Source organism: Mus caroli, chromosome 15, assembly GCF_900094665.2.
Source record: "Mus caroli chromosome 15, CAROLI_EIJ_v1.1, whole genome shotgun sequence".
Classification (NCBI taxonomy): Eukaryota; Metazoa; Chordata; class Mammalia; order Rodentia; family Muridae; genus Mus; species Mus caroli.
The window spans coordinates 52,383,095-52,408,422 of record NC_034584.1 but is presented as its reverse complement, the minus strand read 5'-3'; the positions used below and the strand labels follow the sequence as shown (position 1 = coordinate 52,408,422).

General features: G+C 45.3%; 1 protein-coding gene across 1 annotated transcript in view; it reads left to right on the top strand.

Moving 5' to 3' along the window:
- Anxa13 (annexin A13) overlaps positions 1 to 25,328 on the top strand; it is a 56,671-nt gene that overhangs the window by 4,865 nt on the left and 26,478 nt on the right. Inside the window, exon 2 of the mRNA XM_021184033.2 lies at positions 20,368 to 20,446. Within this exon, the coding sequence (XP_021039692.1) occupies positions 20,368 to 20,446 (79 nt within the window). The remainder of the gene's footprint in view (positions 1 to 20,367; positions 20,447 to 25,328) is intronic.

Below are 25,328 nucleotides of genomic sequence, written 5' to 3'. Positions count from 1 at the left end.
GTCCATTCAATTGCGACCTGTATGCAAATGTAATGCAGTCAATTCCCAGCAGAAACACCCTGAAACCATGCCTTCCTTAGCAGGAAAACATTTATGGTGGAAAGACAGTCCTTTGGATCATTACCCAGAGTATATATAGGAAGTTATAAGAAGGACCTGTGATAGCAAAATATTCCACGTGCAAAGCATGCCTTCTTCGTTTACACACAATTTTTTGCTTAAGGTCTAGCTATTTTTCAAGTGAAATTATGTGCCCTGGGCTTTAGGGAATTTTCTGTCTATGGCAGATAAAAGAAGCCACATTTAAGAGGTGGTAAGAAGGCTGCCAGGAACAGATAAGGCAGATACTAATATATTCATACAAGGAAGGAATGAACTTACAGAATGACATAAAGTAGCTGAGAGCTGCAGGTACCGGGAGCCACTTAGTACACAGATGCATTCATACATAGCCTGGCAGCGCACCCTGGTGGCATGGCTTGGCAGCGCACCTTGGCATTGTTCTCAGCTCAGAACTGAGTGAGACTCTCAGTAATGATAGAGATAGATAGAAGTGAAATAGGGCCTTAGAAGTGTTGATGATAGCCAATTGGCTATCACCTGTCCAGTGCTTACTCGAGTGGGAGTTATGCAGGTGTACACTGTGATCTGCGAGGTTTGAACTCTTCATTTTACCTGGTACAGTACCAAGCTCTGTGCAGTCTTTATAACAATCCTGAGAGATACTGGTATGATTCCTCTCAAGAATGGAAAAAGACGAGAGGCATAGGAAAGTGCGGTTGTTTTGGTTATCTATTAAGGAACATCATGCGGGTCTGGGAAGATGGCTCTGTGGGCAAAATGCTTGCCCACCAAATACCTGAATTCAGATTCCAAGAACCCATGTAATAGCTGGGCATGGCACTGTTCCTCTGTACCCCCAGTATTTAGTAAGGGATCTGCAGGCAGGACCTTCCAAGAGCTTGCTGGCCAGCCTAGGCACAGTAGTGTGCTTCAGACTCAAGAGAGACCTGTAGAGAATGACAGAGGAGACACCTAATATTGACCCCTAACCTCTATACATACACACACGCAAGTGTGAATACACCCTCACACACACACACATACACACTTATAGATATCACAAGATAAAGTGTGGATTTGGACTTAGCCATTTTTCACAGTGTCTTGGGCTCATTTAAGTATTGTACTTAGATTCATGCTATTGTGCTTAGTAGATAACCAGGGTCATTACTTCCTCATCTTCTTTCATCCCCTTCCTGAGTCTCTTCCTCCTCCAAGCTGCATTAAATATCAATTAACATAACATTCTATATCTCTCATTTGCCTGTGGATTTAAACCAACATTTTCAATCTGGGTGTCACAACTCCTCTGGCTGCCAAGCAACCCTTTCACAGGGGTGGCATATCACACATCCTGCATATCAGATATTTATATTATGACTCATAACAATAGCAAAATTATACTTACAAAGTAGCTATGAAAATAACTTTATGGAAGGGGGGAGTCACCACAACGTGAGGGGCTGCACTAAAGGGTCACAGCATTAGGAAGGTTAAAGACCACTGATCTAAACTCATCTCTCTTGGATGCTTTCCTCATGCTCTATTGATGGTTCTCTGAGTAGACGATTGCATTTTATTTTGCTTCATAGTATAATCCCCAATATAGTGTCTGCTATACAGCAAATGCTCCAGAATGTTTTAATAAATCCTTTAATTTGCTACTATATTGGCTATTTCCCTGTTGCTGTGATAGAATTCATGTCCAAAGCAACTGACAGGAGGAAGTAGGTGTTTTGGATTACAGTTCCAAAGGATAGGAACTAATCAGGGTGAGGAGGCACAGCCTTGAGGGGCAGGCATAGCAGCGGATCAGACACAAGCACAAGACAGATAAAGTGAACTGGGAATGGCCACACTTTAAATTTTCAAAGCATGCCCCTGTTGATGTACCTCCTCCATCGAGGCCACACCCCCAAGCATCTGCCAACAGCACTACTGTCTTAGCGAGGGTTTGCATTGCTGTGAACAGACACCATGACCAAGCCAACTCTTAAAGGACAACATTTAATTGGGGCTGGTTTACAGATTCCGAGGTTCAGTCCAGTATCATCAAGGTGGGAGCATCACAGCATCCATGGTGCAGGAGGAGCTGAGAGGTCTACACCTTCATCTGGAAGCTGCTAGGAGAAGACTGGCCTCCAGGAAGCTAGGATGAGGGTCTTAAACCCCACAGCCACAGTGACACACCTATTCCAACAAGGCCACACCTACTCCAACATAGCCACACCTCCAAATAGTGCCACTCCCTGGGCCAAGCATACTCAAACCACCACATATATATACCTACATATGCACACCTCCTCATGACACAAAAAGAGGCAGACTCATGACAGACATGCTCACAAGCCACAAGCAAGAAGGAAGAGGAGAGAGGAAAATAAGTCTTTCTTCTCCTGTAGCCCTCTCCTACATGAGGAAAATCTTCTAGAAAAGTTCCAAGCAGCCTGTCTCGTGGGGCAGACTGATGGGGAAAGGGAGACTGAAGAGCTGTGAGAGTCGTCCTTTGTCCCTGGGACAAAGTAAATCTTCCATTTACACAGGGGGCAAATGTTGGGTCAGAAGGAGAGTTGACTCCACGCTGTTGGAAATGGTGTGATGACAGACAAAGCAAGCTGGTGAAAGGAGGCCTGGCCATTACAGCTCCAACCTAGGCAGACAGGGTCTGCTCCTAGAGACCATGAATATTGGCTCTAACACACACACACACACACACACACACACACACACACACAGAGAGAGAGAGAGAGAGAGAGAGAGAGAGAGAGAGAGAGAGAGAGAGTCAGACAGACAGAGACAGAGAGAGACAGAGACAGAGAGACAGAAAGAGACAAAGACACAGAGAGATAGAGACAGAGAGACAGAGACAGAGACACAGATCAGGATCAAAATATACAGGCTCCCAAGTCCTTTATATAAAACTGCTTAATATTTTTTATGTAACATATGCACATCCTAGACACTAAATCATGTCTAGACTAGTGGCTATAGAGCACTGCATTATATATGCAATGTAAATGGATATTTCACTCTACTGTTCCCAAAGAACATGAAAGATGATTTTAAAAAAACACTCTACATGTGCTGGACAGATGCAATTATTTTCCAGATAGCTTGTTATCTGTGGTTGGTTGAATCTGAAGAAGCAAAGCCAATGGACCCAAAGGCTGTACATTATCTTCCTTCACCATTCATGTATAAAATGTCAGAGAGGGATGGAGAGATAATTCAGTGCCCAGGAGTGCTTACTGAACCTTTGGGAACAGAGCCATGGCCTTACCATCGCTGATTTCTTCAAACTGTGGTTTCCACTGATAGCATGTCTGATGCCCCCCATCACTCATAGTAACTTTCAGATGACTAAGGGATAATAAAGACTTGAAGAACAGACATGGGGGGATCTGGGTAGTTATAGTGTCAGGGGTGGTTAAAAACACAAAGGGGAATTTTAAAGAAAAGAATTACTAGGCTTGGAGCCAACGCACATTAAAGTCTCTTACCAGGGGAAGAATAACTCTCATTGTTTCGCTGAAGAGAATTCAGATGTTTTGCCTTGCTTCCTTTCTAGCGAATCCGAACATGTCCACACTCTGTTGTTTAGGTTTCACTGTACAGCATGTGTAACAGACACTACAATCATTTGACCCAGGCCCAAGTATTTTCTCTCTTCAATTCTGTCTGCTCACTTATCTTTGATCCTGGAGATTTCTAGAATTTACCATATATATAATCTGATAGGAAATGAATCCCAAGTTTTCACTCTGGGTGACTTGGCTAAAGACAGCCTTTGGCAATATAAGAAGGAAATGGATCATTCTTTTCTAATGAAAACATGCTTCATTTGTCCTAACGCCCTGAAGACATGGCTGCTGTCACCACTGAGAAATTCCCTTCATCTCCCAGCAGCCACCGTGCCCTCCATGCTTGGTGCAGTACAGTGGTAACTGGATACCTGGAAGTTTCATGCTCTTCCAAGGTCTCTGGCTACCAGAGCACTCTGTGGACAACCCTTGAATAGAACTGTCATTTTCTCCATAACACAAATTTTGTTTCCCAATAATTAATGCTATTTCCCTTTCTAACAGACCAGCAGTTCTCAACCTGTGGGTCTCGACCCCTTTGGGGGTCAAGTGACCTTTTCATAGAATCACCTAACACCACTGGAAAACCTAGGTGTTTACACTACAATTCATAACAGTAGCAAAATCACGGTTATGGAGTAGCAATAAAAATAACTTTTTAAAGAATTAATTATGTTATGTATATGTGTACACAGTAGCTGTCTTCAGATGCACCAGAAGACGGCCTTGGATCCCATTATAGATGGTTGGGAGCCACGATGTGATTGCTGGGAACTGAACTCAAGACCTCTGGAAGAGCAGTCAGTGTTCTTAACTGCTGATCCATCTCACCAGCCCCCAACAAAGATAATTTTATGGTTGGGGGTCACCATAAGCTGAAGAACTGTAATAAAGGTTTGCAGCATTAAGAAGGTTGAGAACCACTGTATTATATTAGACACTCCATGTTCTTGGGCCCAACATAGCACTAAAAGACCCTAATATGGGCCAAATGAGTGCTGTCACATAGCTGTGACACCCTGCCATGCCGGCTGTGGTGTTCTCAATGTCAAGATGCAGACAACAGAACCGGAGGCAACAGGTTCTCTCTCACTCAGCTTCTCGCTCAGGGTCTGTACTCAGCTCCATTTTTTTTTATTTCCACATTACTGTATCCTATTACTCATCGTTCAGATTTATCCTCAGAAAGGCACAGCCTGCTTTTAATCTTCCCTTTTATGGAAGCCCAGTTATTTCTTTTAGTGCCTGGAGATCTTTGCCTTGGTCAGAACCCACGCACCGGTTCACCACTAGAAACTCAGCCTCACACCACCTTCTAAAGGAATGTGTTGACGACATCATGAAATGCACAGGCTGTTTAGACCCTGGGCACGTAGAGCCTTGGTACTATTGACATTAGGACTCAGGTAGCGCTTTGTCGTAAGGGATTTTCTATGTGCTGAAGTGTTTAGCAATCCATTGCTTCTATCCTTGGCTATAAGAGTAAATTTTTCCAGGCAATATTGCCCAGGAGAAATCACTCCTGGCTAGTTAAGAGCCAGTGCATTTATCACACACCTATAGGAGTTCGAGACCATGGGCAGAAGATGTCCCCATAAAGCCTTCAGCTCTCCAGACCTGCACCTGTGTCTTATTTGTTGCCTTCCTCCTTCACATTGACCCTTGACCTCCTGAGGAGGGCAGCCGCAGCAGCCCTGAGAGGCAGCAGTTTTTCTGTGTTAGTGATTTATGGTGGCCAGGGGAGGGAGACCTCACTACACAGCCAGTGACATAGCTGACTGCTAGGCTACAGGTGTCCTGAGCAGAGTGACACTGTAGGGAAAGATACTGCTGTGATCACTCATGAGTCATTTACACACCTCTCCTGCTTGGCTGGAACCTACTGAAGGCTGCCTGGCTTTGTCTGTCTATATCCCCACTCAGTGGCCACACATCAACACGTCTGAATATTTACTGCCACCTCAGGGACAGTGAACAATACCTACCGCTTCAAGGTGCTGGCTGTTGAAGTCTTAGGTCAGGCTTCCTTACCTCTGGCCGAGTCCACAGTCACCTTTGATAGATAAATGTCACATCAACACATACAACCTAAGAACACTTGTCTCTATAGAAAATATCCTAACTATGCCAATTGGCATTAAACGGTACCAAAAATGCACCCATTTAATCCCAGCAACCAGAAGGCAGAGACAGGAGGATTTGTGAGTTTGAGGCCAGCCTGGTCTACATGGTGATTTTTAGGACAGTCAACTACACAGAGAGGATCTGTCTCAAAAAAAATCAATTTAAAAAATGGTGCCAACATATAGAATAGATGTAAAAGAAAGGTTATTTCTAATATAAGTTTTACTCATTTATCAAACAGTCAGTATATGTAAATCTGCATGTCAGGTTCTGATCCAAGTGGATGTCTTTTTCTTTTCCTCTTTCTCTTTTGCATGAGTCTGCGTGTGTAGTATGTGTGTGTGGTATATGTGTGTGTACATGTCTGTGTGTGCATGCATGTGTGCTAACATTCCTCAAATGCTCTCCACCCTGTGCAGTAGAGGCACAAGTGAACCCGGAGCTTGCCAGTTCCAGCTCATGTACCTCCTCGGATTGCTCCAGCTCTGGAGTCATAGGAGGACTACGTCACCCATGATGCACTTACATGTGTGCTGGGAATCATCACTTAATAATCATAATGCCACTTCAAAACTGCATCCCCGAAAGCCGGAGCCATGGCAACACACGGCTGTGTCACACTTCCAACACCCCTACATGGACAGAGCTCTGGCTGCCATACCCGCTCCCCAGAACTCTCTGATCCATCCCAAGATAATCAATGTCATGGGTACCAATGGGAAGAGCACCGAGACTGGGGAAAGCTCTGCATTTGGCTGGTGTGATCAATGAGAATCCCAGTGGAAATAAAGTTATAATCATGGAGTAGAATACCAAATATTCCTGGAAGATTCAAACTGTGCTTAAATGTGCCCAACAGAATATATATATATATATATATATATATATATATATATTTCCATTTAGTAGTCTTAGCATTTGTGTTTGCCATCCACACACTTAAGTGCATTTTATTAAATAAAACAAGGCTTTTCATCAGATTGATTAGCCATAGGAAACCATGGCCAAGAAACAATCAACTTAATGAAACCAACATGTTGTGCTTAAAATGCAAATGGCCCCGATTGTTTCAGGTTGTCAGTCTCTACTATCCGTGTCAGTGGAGATGTCATGAGGATATTTTCTGGCTCTGATTCCATGAACTTTAACTGCAATAATTTGTGTACAAATGACTAGCTACTTAGAGACAGGAGATCATTATTCTAACAGGGACAGGGATTTCTTCCATGAGTAAGTGGTGACCAGAGGCAGGTGACTTAATCACTAGACTGTAGTTTCTTTACCTGGGAAAGGACAGTATTAGAAACATCATGCTAAGATTCAAGCTTAAATACAACCTTTGTGATACTGGCAGGATGCACATGTCACCCGATCTTCTAACCGTTCTAATCACCATCTTTAAATCTGTTTTTTTTTTTTTTTTTTGCATCAGTGAACTTATCTTAAGAGGAAACTCCAGATTAGCACCATGAACGGTGAACTAGTATCATTGAATGTGCAAGAAGGTGAAAACAGAAAACAGTATCAAATTCTAAGTCTGCTGTCGCCCGCTAAAGGCTCTGATCCTGGCACCTGCTCTCGGATTTTAAAGTGAGGGAGGAAAATAGTTTGCATGGACAGAATAGAAATCGACACAGTAAATATCTGAGGCCTTGGGGGCCAGTATGAAATTACTTACATCCTGTTATCATACAGAAGTAGCCAGGGACCAGAAGTAACTGGATAGACTGAGTGTCACAACTTTATTTCCAAGCACACATGATGGGAGGGGGTGGCTCTCAGCTTATGATGTCCCGTCTGTAGGTTAAAAAATGTGAAACCCTCACGTTACCAGGCAAAGACAACCAGAAGAATTGAGAAGGACCTTAAAAAGGGAATTGCTTTTCTTTTTCTTATTACATCATTTGTTTATTTATTTTGTGGTGTGTGTGTGTGTGTGTGTGTGTGTGTGTGTGTGTGCGCGTGTGTGCGTGTGTATGCATTCATATGCCATGGTATACATATGGAGGTCAGAGACACGTGTAGAGTTCAGAAGCCAACTTCTGGGAATCACTTCTCTTTTACCATATGAGTCCCAGGGATCCAACTCAAGCCATTAGGCTTGATGGCAGTCACATCTGCCCACTGAGTCACCTCCCAGGCCTGGGAAGTCCTTTTCCAATGGGAGTTCTAACGACTTCCATGCCTTTGTGTTCCATGTCACCCATTTGAAAAGACTCTAACTGTACTTCACCATAAGAGTCTATGGTAAAAGTCTTCACTCTGTGTTTAGCATTTTGGAAAAGGTCCAGGCTTTCTTGCCTACATAAATCCTCAGTACGTGTCTACTTTTCCTTTGCCTTCATTGGAATATGAACAGGAAGTATTTATAACTATTGTTCGATCAATGGCTCTCAGCCTTTGGCTGTCCATTAGAATTGTCTGGAGAACTTCAAACCAACACAAGACCTGCCTCTAACTTGCCTCTCCTGGTTTAGTGGGACCAAAGTATGGCTCTGTCCTTTGTATAGTTTTAGCATCCAAAAATGATTGCAATCTGCAGCCAGGATTGAAAAACGACTCAACGTTATCCTGGTCAGGCCATCTTCCTCAGGGCCCTTTGCCCTTCCGTGTGGTGTTAATTCTAAGAGCACTAAGTCCAATTTAGCTCAGATGTGCTCCACATCTGAGTATCTGAGGCCCTCACTTTCCCGTGACTTCTGTCTGTCTGAGGGAAGGGAACTCCACTTACACTTATTTCCCTTCATTTCTGTGCCCCACTATCCCAGGAAGCTTGATGTCATTTGGAACTCAGCACGTCTATCCTGATGGGTGCTCTCTTCCCTTCCTCTGTCCTCACCACTGTCCTTAACCACTGACCATGATACAAAGTAGGACAAGGCCATGCCACACATTGTATAAGGAAGAGGATCCTCATCGCCTGAACAGACAGAGGAATGTGTCTGCCTAAAAAGAGTCTCTCCATTTGTTCCATGTGGATACTTAGAACTGTCAGCATAGGGTCCCGTCACCTTCACTATTACTTGTACACTGACCAAGGGCCTCAGTGGGGGACCATTGTGCTGAGTCTTGGGAATGTGACAGTGGACATGAAATGACTTCTACCACCAAAAACTCTACAGTCTAAGGAAAAAGCCAGGCTGGTAAACGTCACAGCGAAGAGAAGATGATAGAAGTCTCTAATGTAGAATGTAAACACAAAAGACAAAGTCAGTGGATGTTCCAGAGAGTGAGACCATAATCAAAAGCCTTGTTTCTAGGTTTGCTAACTATATGGCTGATTTCCAATACTTGATATGACCTCTCTGAGCCCACAGTTAGGGTGAGATGCTCACAGCTGGCACTTGCAAACTTACTTAGTCAGCCTCAGCTGGGATGATTGATCTACCCCAAAGCTGTCAGACTAAGTACTGAAAACCTCACGTCCCAGGAAATTCCCGGGGTTCTAGGGAGACAGATAGAGATGGTTTCAAAATAGAACAGAGGCTTTAGTATATCCCCATATACAACTGTATTCTCCATGACTTCCCATGGGATCAATGACAATGACTTGTTAAAAAAAAAAAAAGGAAAGAAAGAAAAAAAAAAAAGAAAAAAACAAGGAGAGTCATGAGGTCCCATCCAGGAAATTACAGGGGAGAATCCACATCTTTCCTCTTCCTCTCTTGCCTCACCATGATGGCCTTTTGGGAATAAAACAAAGCAGGAGTTAATTTAAATATTCTAGAGAAGCATGTGACATTTTACCAATGACAGTATTTGACAGTTCATCAGGCTGGAAGTCAGTCACCTCTCATCCACCCCCAAATATACACATTAGAAGACATTAGAAGTGACCTTCTACTGGTCATACCTTTCCAGTCTTTAGAATGCCTTTGCTAAAATTTCTCTCTCTCTCTCTCTCTCTCTCTCTCTCTCTCTCTCTCTCTCTCTCTCTCTCTCTCTCNCACACACACACACACACACACACACACACAGAGAGAGAGAGCATGCTGTAATACTTTCTGTTCTGGAAAACAGTGGAAAGTTTGAAAGTGCGAGGTGAGATGGGAAGAGGAGGAGGAAGTGTCCTCAGAACTGTGATGGATTGAAAAGCTGATTTCTCCCCTGCCAGCTCTGGGTCGTGATGCCAAATGGCTAACAGTTAATCTTTCCACGACTGTTAATCTCAGGCCAGGTGTTAATCTCAGTTTCCAAATAAGAAGCAGAACACACGGTTCTACTCAAATGAAAAGGAACACAGTGACCATCCTGCGTGCCCAGCCTGCCTAAGAAGAGATGATAACCCTATTACCTTGCAAAGAGTGGTACCCAGCCCTCAGTTTTCATTTCACTTTTTATTTTTGCTTCATTAAGCACCTCTTGATCCTATGGCTATCGACAAAAGAAGCTGTTGACTTCTCTGGCCAGGGGACAAGTGTCAAACAATGCCTCTTTAAAAAACAATCTTTGAAAGATGTTGACTACAATTTCCATTCTCAAAAATGATTTTCTCAAAAAAAACAAAAACAAAACAAAAAAAAAAAGATTTTAATAGGGGCCCAAAGAATCAGTAATGAGAAGTCAATAGCAGAGTTTCTGGACCCAGAGTGGAGGCGTGCAAATTTACTCCGTCGCTCGACTTGGGTCAGGTCATTTACCTCTCTGCCTTGGTCTTCTAACTGGCAGAGTCATGACATCTGTCTCCATAGCTGCTGCGAGGATTAAGCATGGGTTTTGTGTAAATCATGTAGACCAGCGCCTGCCATGTAATAAGTGGTGTGGCTTTGGCTGTCCTTCTTAGTGCTAAGATTTCTTCCCATACATTCCTCTGTGGCCTTCAGTCCTTGCTGCTAATTAAAAGAATAAAGTGGTTTGGATCTAAGACCAAATACACAGTTCACAATTTTGTGTTTATTGTGGTAAAGGTAGATTTTATTTGTGTGTGTGTGTGTGTGCTTGTTTGTATGTTAAAGTGCAAGTGTGTGCATATTTGTGTGAAGACCAAACGACATCCAGATAGCCACAAATGTCATTTCTAAGGGGCTCCGAGTATTGTTTTTAGTATTTGCTTGTTTCTTTAGGACAGCATCTTTCCAATCAAGCCAGGCTTGGCTGGCAGGCCAGTGAGCACTCACCTGTCTCTCAGTGCCAAATCACCTGTGTGCAGCACCACACCTAGCCTTTGTACATGGGTTCTAGGGATTGAGCTCAGACCATGTGCTTGCCAAGGAAACATTTTACCAAAGGAGCCATCTCAACAGGCCAGGTTCCAATTTTGAAGACTCCATGTTAAGCACCACGGGAGGAATTCACTCTGCCCAGTGCAAACCACGTGAAGACAGAAGGAGATAACCTGCATAATCCTGAGGGCTCACCGCATGCCAACCATCCTGTCACATGCTCCGTGCCCATGACCTTACGACAGGCCATAAGAGGTGGAATTCTTTTTTATGTTTTTTTTTTAAGATCTATTTATTTTTATTTTGTTTATATGAGTACAGTGTAGCTGTCTTCAGACACAGCAGAAGAGGGCATCAGATCCCATTACAGATGGCTGTGAGCCACCATGTGGTTGCTGGGATTTGAACTCAGGACCTCTGGAGGAACAGTCAGTGCTCTTAACCACTGAGCCATCTCTCCAGCCCGGGATGGTGGAATTCTTCTAACTTTCAGAAGGAAAAAAAAAAAAAGATAAAAGGGGAAATAGCTTTGTTCCTGGATCAAAAGTAAATATCTTCAAGGGCAGAGAGAGAATCTATTCTGTCTCGGAGAAGTCCTTTTCTCACCATTACCACATTCTTAAAATCAGTACAAGGCAATTTTACAGTGGGACACACTTTAGCCTTAACAAGGAAAACAAGCGTGCCAGTTGTGACAACTTTGATGAGCGTAGAAAGCGCTCTGCTAAGTAAAAATAAGCCAGCCACTAGAGGACCACCACAACACCCTTCCACTGATGGGCGGTACCTACAATAGTCAAACTCTTGGGAATGCACACGGAACAGTGGCTACACTGTACCACGTGTCTCGGGTACCTCTTCCCTTCCAGGCAGGGAGGAGTGTGTTCAGCCATACGTAATGAGCTAGTTCTAGAGATGTGCTATGCGCCATGCAACTACCACTCAACACTATTCGAACACACATCAAAGTAGTCAGCATGCAGATCTAGTGTGGATCTAGTGCTCCCACCACACACTCAAGGGAGCACAGTGACTTGGGGGAGGTGAGGATGTGTCTGGATCCCTGACCGTGGTGACAGTGCCATGGGTTTATTTGTATCACTAAAAGCATCAAGTTGGGGCTGGTGAGATGGCTCAGTGGGTAAGAGCACCCGACTGCTCTTCTGAAGATCTGGAGTTCAAATCCCAGCAACCACATGGTGGCTCACAACCATCCATAAAGAGATCTGACTCCCTCTTCTGGAGTGTCTGAAGATAGCTACAGTGTACTTACATATAATAAATAAAATTTTTTTAAAAAAGCATCAAGTTGTATGCAGTGTATGGTACCAAGTACATGTCAATCAAATTGTTAATTAAAAAAAATACTGTGTTTTAAAAACAAAACAAACAACAACATCAACAACAACAAAACAGTACAAGATAAGCTAATCCTGAATAGCTAACCTTACTTCATGCACCTTGAACGTTGGCTTAACTGTTGTTACTAAGAAGAATCTAGACGTGTCTGGAGCGATCCCCAGCACAGCCTTTCTCTGCTTTGCCTCTGCTTTATAGACTCAGACAACACCTTCTTCTAATGCTGCCCCTTGTTTTTTGTTGTTGTATTGTTATTATTACTCTTTAATCTCTTTATTTTTAAAGATTTATTTATTTTATGTATATGAGTACACTGTAGCTGTCTTCAGACACCAGAAGAGGGCAGGGCATTTATTATAGATGACTGTGAGCCACCATGTGGTTGCTGGGAATTGAACTCAGGGCCTCTGGAAGAGCAGTAGGTGCCCTTAACCACTAAGCCATCTCTCTAGCCCCTTTAATCTCTTTTTACAGTCCAGTTGTTGTCCCCCTCCTGGTTTGCCCTCTGACTGTTCCTCATCCCATACCTCCTTGCCATCTCCAAGAGGATGTCTGCAACCCCTGCCCTGCCCCACCAGACCTCCCCACTCCCTGAGACCTCAAGTCTCTCAAGGGTTAGGTGCTGTATATGTGTCAGGGACCTCATATCAGCTGGTGTATGCTGCCTGGTTGGTGGCTCAGTATCTGAGAGATCTCAGGGGTCCAGGTTAGTTGAGACTGCTGATATTCCTATGGGGTCACCCTCTTCCTCAGCTTCTTCTGGCCTTTCCCTAATTCAACCACAGGGCTCCCCAGCTTTTGTCCATTGGTTGGGTGTAAATATCTACATCTGACTCTTTCAGCTGCTTGTTGGGCTTCTCGAAGGGCAGCCATTCTAGGCTCCTGTCTGTAAGCACACCATAGCATCAGTAATAGTGTCAGGCCTTGGAGCCTCCCCTTGAGGTGGATCCCAATTTAGGCCTGTCACTGGACCTCCTTTCCCTCAGTCTTTTCTCCATTTTTGCCCCAGCAATTTTGGATCAGAGTTTTTGACTGTGGGATGGCAACCCCACCCCTCTTCTGTGATGTTCTGTCTTTCTACTGGAGGTGGGCTCTATAAGTTCCCTCTCCCCACTGTAGGGCATTTCATCTAAGGTCCCTCCCTTTGAGTCCTGAGAGTTTATTACCTCCCAGGTCTCTGGTACATCCTAGAGGGTCCCCCCACCACCCATCTCCCAAGGTTGCCTGTTTCCATTCTTTCTGCTGGCCCTCAGGGCTTCAGTCCTGTTTCCTCCCCACCCCCACCCCCAATACCTGATCATGTTCCCCTTTTCCTCTCCCACCCAGGTCCCTCCCTCTCTCTACCCCTACCCATGATTGTTTTCTTCTTCCTCTCAAGTGGGACTGAGGCATCCTTACTTGAGCCCTTCAGCTTGTTAACCTTCTTGAGTTCTGTGGACTGTATCCTGGGTATTCTGTGCTTTTCTGGCTAATGACCACTTATTAGTGAGTGCATACCATGCATGTCCTTTTTGGGTCTGAGTTACCTCACTCAGGATAATATTTAATATCCTTACCGTCTCATTTACTTTACAGTGGCCCCAGTAGCAGCAGCTGGCAGATCAGTGCACAGCGGCCCTCTGTACTTCCTGAGCCCTGCTGGCTCAGAGCCTGAACACCAGGCAACCATTCTCAAATATTTACTAAGCAGAGTGACCCGAGCCGGGACCTCCAGGGACCTGTGGTGGAACTATTAAATCCTAGTACCACTCCCATTACATGTCAACAATACTTGAGTGTTACAAGTGACCCTTACACCCTCATGTCACCAGGCAGCCCACCTCCTACGTGCCACCAACCAAGTGATCACTGTAATCCGGCCTCTTGCTACCCTGTCCCAGACATGACTGCATCTGAATACCTCACTACACATGCGCAAGAGCATGAGTTTTAAAGATGAGCTGGTGACTTTAATTAAATAGATAATGAAATGTTGTTTCTAAGGTGGAGGGGGGGAGTCACGCTTAAGAGCTTCCTAGAGGCTGGGCGGTGGTGGCGCACGCCTTTAATCCCAGCCCTTTGGAGGCAGAGGCAGGCAGACTTCTGAGTGCAGGGCCAGCTTGGTCTAGAGTTCCAGAACAGCCAGGGCTACACAGAGAAACCCTGTCTTGAAAAACAAAACAACAAAACAAAACAAAACAAAACAAAACAAAACAAAACAAAACAAAACAAAACAAAAACACCAAGAGCTTCCTGGTCAGGCTGGATTTGAATCCCAGTAACTCAGACTTGTCTACCCTCAGTCCAGATTCTCCGCTCAGGTCAAACCAGGATTAGAAAGTACGAGTATACTGTTACAAAACTGAGCATGTCCAGGGCTCCAGAGAAGCTGAGGCAGGAGGATTGCTCTGACTTTGAGGCCATTCTGTACTACAAAGTGAGTTTTGGGCTAGCCTAAGTTATAGACTGAGACCCTGTTTTAAAAAAGAAAACACCCAACAACAACAAAAGACTCAAAAGACAGTCTAACGGTGTAAGAGCCACATGAATTAATTAAGATAGATCACAGCAAGCGAAGCTCTCCTCTGGAGTGCCTCCCCTTCTCCATCCTTCCTCACCTTTCTTATTCCTTTTCCTTTCATCTCTTCTTCCTTCTCCTACTCCCCTCTGCAAACAGTGTTCAGGACCAACGGTGGACCAAGTAGGCATTTGAATATCTATAAGTTTATGTACCACACAAGATCCTGGTGCCTGTGGAGGCCAGAAGAGGGCATCCGAGCCTATGAAACTGGAATTATAGACAATTGTGACCTGCCTTGTGGGTGCTGGGAATCAAATCCAGGTGCTCTGGGGAAGCAGCCAGTGCTCTTAACCACTGATCCACCTCTCCAGCCCACTGGAAAAAAAATCTAAAGCAAGATGTCAACTTGTAAATAAAAAATATATTTTTCTTCCTTAAATGTTAGATGATACAATAAAGTCAACTAGGCATGTAGTAAATTATTCTGGTAAGACCCAGAATCTTTGCTAGCAGGTAGATTACACAGCCAGTAATGGGTCACATTTCACAATCTACTTAGCTTAACTAGTAGTCTTCAGTAGCCAACTACAATAAATAATATTGTTTGGATATTGGGATATATAGACATATACATAGATGTATGGTAAGCATCTGTGAATCAAAATATATAGAATACGAAACTCAAGTATCCTCATATATGTTCACATAACTTTCCAAACTTGTTGATCAAATATGCATAACTGAGCTAGGCATGGCATGATGGTGCACATCTGTAACCCCAGCACTTGAAAGTAAAGGCGGGAGTCTCGCGCACCAAGGTCATCCTTGGCTACACAGTGAGTTCAGGAGCATCCTGAGATGCGTAAAGATTCTGTCTCAAAAACATATATGTAATTGATAGCTACATGAATATCACTTCCTGAAATGTCGTGGACAGAATTAAAGGACAAAAAGAGAAGACAGGGCTGAAGAACCAGGGACCCCACCATGAGTGCTCTGTAACAGTGGGACACTGAATGCTGGCGTGAAGCAATGGTGTGGTACAAAGCTGGCATTTGAAGTGTGGTCTCATGCCACTCGGGCCTCGCACAATAGCTACGACTGGCATTTTACAGATCAGGCCACTGATTCAGGTGAAGAGCCAAGTGGCAGAATCACCCCCGAGGCGGAATTCCTGTGGCTCAGAGTCCAGGCCTCCACATTGATTATTAAGGGCATTCAATCTCTTGTGCCATCTTTGTTTCCTGAGTGTCACTGGGTGCCAGGGCTGCTCAAGTCAAACACATCAACGCAAAGGATGTCACTCTGCCTCCATGTGCAAAGCAGGAGGAGGGTCTGTGTGCTTGCTCAAAACCTGGGGAATGTCATGACCCCAGGCTGGAGTCCCCCTGCCACCAGCTCTACATCTGACCCCACATTCCTCCTCTGTGTGGAAGTTCTGTGCCATGGCTTTGGTTTTAAGAATGAAAACCCCTTATTGGCAAATAGGAGTAGGCCCCAAAGTCAGCTACCCATTTAACAATGAACAATGTCTATGGCATGCCTGCTCCCTGTGCATTCCAGGGAAGAGCCTGTCCCAGCTTCTCTAAAAGAGCTCCAGGACATCCCAGGATCAACCAAGGAGCCTCTGACAAACATAATATGCTCATTGTGGAGACAGACCCAGACACACAGAAGGAAAACCCAAACAGGCTGATCCCTCTCCCTCTCTCCTCCCTCTCCCCTCCCTCTCCCCTCCCCTTCCCCCTCCCCTCCCTTTCCCCCTCCCTCTCCCCTCCCTCTCCCCTCCCTCTCCCCTCCCTCTCCCCTCCCCCTCCCCCTCCCCCCCCCCCCCCCCTCCCCCCCCCCCCCCCCCCCCCCCCCCCCCCCCCCCCCCCCCCCCCCCCCCCCCCCCCCCCCCCCCCCCCCCCCCCCCCCCCCCCCCCCCCCCCCCCCCCTCTCCTCTCCTCTCCTCCTTTTCCTGTCTGTCATGACAAAAATCATGACATGGGACAATTCCTTCACTCCAAGATTACAGACCCCACTGTTACAAAGAACAAGACTTCATTCTCTTCTCAAATGGTTGGAAAGGGTAGCCAGCAAGGCTAATAGTGGTTTCTACCAGGAGCCAGTGCCTGTGTCCTTATCCTTCCCTGTCAGTGATAGCGTTTCTGATACGGACTCCACTCTATGTTATATGCCAGGCATACACAATCATAAAGAAGGCCCAGAGTCTTACTCACTGTTCTATTGCTGTGAGGAGACACCACGACAACAGAACTCATAAAGGTAAGCATTATAGTTTCAGAGGTTCAGTTCATTATGATCCTGGCAGGAAGCATGGGGACATGCAGGCAGATGCTGCAGCAGTAACTGAGACCTATGTCCTGACCCCATAGGCAATGAGAAACAGAGAGACTGGACCTGGCTTGGGCTTTTGCAACCTCAAAGTCCACACCCAATGACACACTTCCTCTAACAAGGCCTTACCTCCTGATCTCTCTCTCTCTCTCTCCTTCCTCCTTCCTTCCTTTTCTTTCTTTCTTTCCTCCTTTTTTGTTATTGTTGTTATTTTCGGTTTTTCAAGACAGGGTTTCTCTGTGTAGTTCTGCTGTCCCGGAACTCTGTAGACCAGGCTGGAGTTGAATTCAGAGCTCTGCCTGCCTCTGCCTCCCGAGTGCTGGGATTAAAGGCGTGCGCCACCACCGCAGTCCCTTTTCAAATAGTGCTACTCTCTGATGACCAAACATTGAAATCTATGAGCTCCAGGACCTGGGTTCAAATCAGCATAATCTACATAACACTGGATGCAGTCACACACACCTGTAGCACTAGAGTTCCAACAGCAAGAGGGGAGGCAGTAAAGGAAGCATCCAGGAAAGTTCCCAGGCTGGCTAGCCTGGTGGGTGTGCACAACGGCAAACAACAAGAGACCTTGTCTCAAACAAGATGAGGACTGATGCCCAGGGCTGTCTTCAATCCTCCATGCTGGCAAGATGGCAAGTCCACGCCTATACTCACATACAAGCAGGCACATGCATACACACATGCATGCCTGTGCAGCCTCAAGGGTCCCATGCTCAAAGGGCCCCATGTTTGCCTGAGCACTCTGACATCACTGTGAGGGGAATGTTTCAATTTCTAAGCATCACTTGGTAATGAGTCCTGAAAACAACATGGCAGCTCTTACCAACAAGCCTCCAAAAGCAGCACTCCTCCAACCCACATGAGACCTTAGTAAGGATCTTGGGAATGCCATTCCTCTGCCTAAGCAGAAGGCCTGTGGCATAAGCGGGGTGAGGAACATGATGGTGCATAACCTAAAGCCAGGAGTTCTTACCTACAAGGCAGGCTATGAGCATTCAGTTTTCTCTGTGGATAGCAAAGGTCTATAAATTGACTGGTGTGTAGCAGGTGTTCTAAAAATGCCAGCCCATCTCCTGGCTTGTTTCAAATAAGTACAGTTCATGTCAGGCTAGCAAGATGTTTCAGTGGATAAAAACACCTGCCACCGAGTTCGATCCTCAAGACCTACATGGTGGAAGGAGAGAACACTGCAAGTTACCCTCTGACCTCTACAGATCTACAGATACTGTTGCGTGCACGCACCCACAGGCATGTACAAACAAGATCAATCAGTACATAAATACTATAACTTTTTTTTAAGGAATTGCTTTTTTAAAACTGATGGTCCATGCCTTCATAATCCAAAAATGGCAAGACCCCCCTCCCCACCTCTGAATTTCAGAACCTATAGCTCTCCACTCATGGAAACCTTCTTTGGACCACAGACTTGGTCAGGACACTCAGGATCTTGAGGGCAGACACCCAAGTCATAATCTCTTAGCTAAAGGGAAGGTCTGTGGTTGTTACGAATGAAACAGAAAGTCAAGGATCCAGGTACTGCCATGATGGGATATTTTTATCCCTACCCTCCCCCTCCTCTTCCTCCCCTCCCCTTCCTCTTCCTCTTCCTTCTCCCCACTCTTCTTCCTCCTCCTCTTCCTCCTCCCTTTTCTTTCTCACCCTCCTCTTCCTCCTCCTCCTTTCTTGCCCACTCTCCTCTCTCCTCATTGTCTCTCGCTCTCATCTTCTCTCTTCTCTCTCACATTTCTCTCTGTGGCATGCAATGGACAAAACGGCCACCAACAGCTTTAACCTAAGAGCCACTCAGCTCCTCAGGACCAGTAGATGACCTCTTACACCTCTACCAGCTAACCAAGGGAAGGACTGCATTCTGAACAAATCATGATAGCCAAAGTGACAGGACTGGTGTCCACATTGCTGATCAACGATGATGAGAACCAGGCCTCGTGATTGACAGCCCCCTTTGGGTCACCAAGAATGTGGGAGGGGCAAGCCACCAAAGAAATAGTGATGTGAACCAGACAAATGCTACATGGCCATTGTCCTGTGTGTGGTTTACTTTTCGCTTCCTCTGTGCAAGGAGAGGAGGTGGAGTGAAGGGGATGTGGCTTTAAGCCAGCTTCACTGAAGGAAACACATGGACACCTCATTTGGTGAAGAAAAGCAGAGTTGAGAGAACTCAGGGGTCCTCCAAGCTACTAGCTTGAGAATTTGATTTAGCCTCCTACCTATACAGTTTTAATCCTGATCTGTTACTTTGATGGTTATCTGTTATGTATGCAAACGTGTTGTCTTTCCAGTTTAGTGCTAATGAAAGTGTCTTTTTTTAAAAGATTTGTTTATTTTATATATGTGAGTACACAGTACCTGTCTCTAGACACACCAGAAGAGGGTATCGGATCCTATTACAGATGGTTGTGAGCCACCATGTGGTTGCTGGAAACTGAACTCAGGACCTCTGGAAGAGCAGTCAGTGCTCTTAACTGCTGAGCCAGCCCCGAAAGTGTATTTTTAAAACAACTAAGGAAAAACAAAATTTATTGACTGAGTGAAGGAAAACCTTCACACTTAGATTATTATTATTATTACTATTATTATTATTAAAATAATAAGGAGATTGGCATACATAAGAGAACCCATCAGTTGGTGATTAATCCAAGGACTGAAACACAAGGCAGCTCAATAAATAAGCAGGACCTTTCTCTCGCAGAGAACTAAAAGCTAAAAACTACTCCCCTGTCAATTCACATAGAATCTCTGACAAACTAAATGATATCTCTCCTGTATGGATGACATTGATCTAGGCCAGCAAGAGAATTTAATAAGGTTCCCTCAGCTTTGACAAATCCTGCTCCTTGGATCTACTTGGCCCATCCATCACGGAGGACGTATATTCCAGCGACACTGGCTTTGTTTGAGAGAAAAGGACACACAAGATGGGTTGCTATGAAAATCACTTATCATAGAGTTAGCCAGAGCAATCAATTGTCCTTAAGAACAGAGAAGACCCTTCTCCTATGACCACCAAAGGCCATCTGGCCCCATGGAGTACCAGCCATCTCTCTGGGGACCAAGTTTCCCCACCTGATTTCCATAAACACCCACTTGTAGAGCAGCATCTGCCCTGTGTGTGGACAAAGGTATGATCTTCTAGTTGGTTGTCAGATCCAGCAAAACTAAATTAATAACAACTGTATTATCCACCTCACCCTTCGCATTATTTCCTCTCTAGGCCAAAGAGAGAAGCCATCACCACGGCTTTGATGCAGACCGAGATGCCAAAAAGCTGTACAAAGCCTGCAAAGGAATGGGTAGGAAGATCATCTTCTTCACTTATTTTATTTTGAAATTGATTAAGCTTGATGTCATAACCAACTTTCCCATAGCGACAGGAAGGTGACCTGCCTGTCATATGGATTCTGATCTCTTCAAGGGATTTATTTGAGGTTCCCAACTTATCAAAGGGGCTCCTTATTTTTTTGAGGCTATTGGAAGCTAAACCTGTGATATTTAATTAGACCTTGAAGTTATGGGGAACTTCATTAGGAGTGAAGTTTATTCTATCTTAATCTTCTCTAAATTTCTTTGGCCTTTTCCATGGGAGGATGTGAGGAATCAGATCTGGCCAGAGCTGTATTCATGGCGAGGGAGAGGCAGCTAGCAGACAAGCCCTGCTTGGCAGTGGCAGCTCCGGGGAATCAGAGGGAAAGACCAGGGGTTGTGGCTTCCTGCTCACCTCCTGCTCTGACTCATCTCTGGCTTACGCCTGGCAGACAGCTGTCAAGGGAAGGCCTTGTGTGGAAGCCTCAGGATGTTTATGCCTGAGGTTTGCTGAGTGGAAGAGAACTCCAGGGTACTTTCCAGGAAGCTGAGACGTCCCTGATGCTCTGTGGTGAGGTCCAGATACCTAGCCATGGGTTGCAGACCTGGGTTGGGTGTGGTAATGATGTAACATGCTTAATATGAACTCCTGGTTTTTTGTTTTTTGTTTTGTTTTGTTTTATTTTAACCTAGAGTTTATTTTTTAAAAACACCTGGGCTGAGTACCTACTGAGTGCCAGAATCAGAGTTCTCATGCCCCTCTTGCATGTGACCACAGAATGGAGCCAACATGCTTGTTCCTCTGTAGAGCGCCTGTGTAACCACTGTCCAGCTCAGTGTCACACATCCATCATCATCTTGCTCACTCTACCCAGCAAGCCTGTAAAATAGATGTGATCATAAGGACATTCAGATGGGAATGAAAGGCTCGGTGTAAAACATTTGCCCCAAATCTTAAAATTATGAAACAAAGGGTGAAGCTGTTAGACACTTGGCCACCTGAGAGATCTCTGACTTGGTAGAAAATATAGAATCTTGCCTCTGTGGACAAGGACACACTGAAGCAAACCTAGATCACGGACATAATTTGACTTGAAGACTTTGTGTGACATCCCTGCTGGGGCAGAATTTAAATGTCTAAAGGGAAGCTCTCCAACAGTCACAATGGTCACTTTACTACTTGAGATATTGCTTTGAGATAAGGACTTGCTCTATAGCCCAGGCTAGCCTCAATAATGGCAATCCTCCTTCCTCAGTGCTGGGATTATAGGTATGGGCCACCTCATACAGCTTTGCAAATTATGCTGCAGCTCTATGTGGTCGTGAAGTGCAAAGCAAAATCTGTTGTCGGGGGACTTCTACCGTCACTTTCTACCTTGCTTAGCCCAGGGTACCTCCAGTTTCTGAGCACCTATGTTTCAGGTGTATACCATTTTTTACATAAGTGCCAGGGATCTGAACTCACGCCCTCTTGCCTCCACAGCAAATCATTTACTCACTGAACAATCTTCCCAGCTCGGTTTTTGTTTAAAGACAGGGTAGTCTAGGCTAGCCTTGGACTCATGTACCCGAGGCTAGCCTGAACCCATCCTACTGCCTCCACCTCCCAAGGGCTGGAGCCAAAGGCAAGTGCCGCCACACCCAATTTCACTTCAGTTTTTAAGAAGCTAAATTTTAAAAGAGAAAAATATACAAGTTACATTGTTTTGATGATACACTTTCATTACCCCCAATTTATACAAAATATCATTTTTATCTCACTATGGACATAAAATTATAGATGAAGCATTTTACATTCTAGTTTATTTTTATCTGGATTAGTTGCTCTTTAAGCACTAAGCAGCCATGACAGGTCAGAAGCTGAGGGGTTTGATGAAGGGGGGCTGGAAGGTCCAAGCACAGGAAAGATTAAATGCACTCCTACCCCTCACCACCAAGGCAAGTCAAAATTATAATGTCCCACAATAAAATGATAGTTTGTTCCTCCAAACGATGCAGAACTTAGACACTAGCTTGAAGCATTTCTGTTCCCCTAGTATCTTATGATGCCCTAAGTATGTGGATGACCTGGGTCCTGGGAAACCCTACATGGTCCCCAGCCTCTCCCTAACGTGGACACTCTCAGCCTAGGCATCTCTGCTGCCCCAGTCGCAGTTCCAAAGCACTGCACATCCACCATCTTCTGCTTAGACTTATCCTTTGGAGTGATCCCTACCAACTGACCCATCACAGAGTAGGCTCCAACCAAGAGTCCATGGACCAGCAGCCTCCTAGACCTCAGAGCCAATGGAGATCATATAATATGTGGCTTCTCAAATGTTCAAAGTCATACTAGCCATCAAAGGCTCTTGGGGAGATGTGGAACATTGCTAGTAGGTCTCAGTAAGAACTCTGCAGAGTCTGGGACCACACCTTAGGGTCAAGCTCAGGTCTGCTGAGGTGTGCGGAAACTAAACTGCTCAGCCACTTCAGAGAATGCTTCTTACCTAGAGCTCAGATCCTAACTTCCAGCTCAGCACCCTTTCTCCACACTCTCTGCACACTGTGCACAGCATTCCATTGGTAACCATTAAGCCACTCCTTAACCATGAGCTCAGTTCCAATTAGATCAGATCCAACTAGATCACTAAGCAGGTCCAACCTGCTCTCCATCACAAAAGGTTGAATGGAGGCATCTAGAAGGTTTAGGCCCCCAGGATCTGGGAGAATGGCCCTGTCCTTATTTGGAAAGAGGGTCTTTGCAGATGTGATTGAGTTAAGGATGCTAGGAAGAAAGTCCCCTGGGATACCTGGGTAGGTGTGAAATCCAATGACAGGTGTTCTTAAGAAAGACAGAAGAGGGCTGAAGAGACGGCTCAGGGGTTAAGAGCACTGGCTTCTCTTCCAGAGGTCTTGAGTTCAATTCCCAGCAATGGTGACTCACAACCATTTTTGATGGCATCTGATTCCCTCTTCGGGTGTGCATGAAGACAGAGCATACACATATACATCTTTTTTTTTAAAAGACAGAAGAGAAGGATGGCGTGGTGGCCAGGTTGGGGACACATGAAGACAGGTAGAGACTGCTCTCATGTACTCACTGTCAAAGGACACCCATGAGGTGGGAGAACACAGTGACTTCACACTTCCAATCAAAGAGCTGTGGTAGTATAGGTTGTGTTGTTTGAAGCCACAGAATTTGGGGTAACGGACACAACCACCTCTGGAGAAGAATGCAGACAGAGAGCAAGTGTGAGCCCGTGAGCCCTTCAGGCAGATGGAATTCAGCCCTAGTCATAATTTCACTTGCCTTCCCTGTGCCCTTCTTTCAGGAGAATTTAGGGGGCAGGGTATCCCCGTGAGAGAATGTGGGGCATGGCTTCCAGTACCTGATCTAAGAACCCAGCTATCTGTGGTCGGTCAGGTCAGTGTGGACAGAAGTTCTGCTAGAGGCTCAGTTTAGCCATGTTTATCTGCCACACGGGATCGTGTGGTCTTCAAACGCTGTGGCTCAATCCTGCCAACACTCTACCACCACCACCCAGTTGCTTTCCAGAAAATTGCTGGGAAGGCAGACCACAGATGTGCTGGGATGCTTCCAGGCTGTGACCATTCTGGCTCTGACAGTGCAGTGTAATTACTTCCTCCAGTGTCCAATGCACAGCTAGTACAGAGGGTCTTTTTTTTTTTTTCTTCCAGTTTTAAAGTCTTTTCCAGAACCACTGGGGACTGCCCTGAGTGCCTTAAGCCATTGTACATGTTTGCAAGAAAAGGCTCAGCCGCACAGACAGCTTATAAGACTCACGGACCGTGAAATGTGGTGTGAGGTCACCTTCAGCAAATCGCTTCTTTGTTGGGTTGTAAAACCAAATAGTAGCTGCAAATTCCCTCTAGAGTGGATGATAAGGGCTTGGAAGGGGGTGAGCCATACGATGTACACTAAAAGGTCCCGTGGGTTCCTCTAAGACCTTCCCATGTATGAAGGGACCATGTTGAAAGGTTGGAGCAGAGGACTATTTGGACCCACAGCGAAAGGAGAAAGTTCCAGGGATGAAACCCTGGTTTTCACTGGCCTCAGACAACGCATATATCAATCAAAGGGAACAGGCATGGGAGGGTCTAGGATCTAAGCCTGAAATACTGAGGCCTTTGGCAAGGATAAGAGTAGCCCTAACTGTAGTGGAAAGACAGTCCACTACACTGAAAGGGAACACTCTATGATATTTAAAGGGGAATGAAATCTTGTCTGGGGGGTGAGATTTCTGGCACCCAGACATTTAAAAGTTAATCATGAAAGCACCACAGAGTAAGTAAGCAGATTCACATCGCCTGGGCGAAAGCCCTGAGGAAATGAACGGGGGACACCGTGAATAACCGTGTGGGAACCCAACCAGGAAGAGGCAGGCAACTCACTCCTGCTACTTTTACAAGTGAGCTCATCCGAGGATTCTCTCTTTCTCTACTTGGACTCAAATGGCTAAAGTCTTCCCAGAATTACAGAGGTGGAGATAATCCTTGAGATGAAGTGAACAACCCACCTCAAGAACACAAAGCTAGTGGTTATCCCAGGACTTTCTATCCTCTCGGCTGGGCATCTCCTTCTAAGTTCTGGCTGGGTCTTTCCAAAAACAGTTTTCAGAGCTGATGCAAAGCCAAAGTGAAGGGGAAACATGCCTACCAGGCTCCATCTTTTCCTTCCTCATCTCCAGCAGTTCCTTTCCATCTCCTGTCACCAACCACAGTCTGATTTTTCTTTTGCTCCCAACTCCCATCAAAATATGCCAGCTCCTTACAGAGATAAAGTTTGGAGCTGTGACGAAAGGATGGACCATCTAGAGACTGCCATATCCAGGGATCCATCCCATAATCAGCTTCCAAACGCTGACACCATTG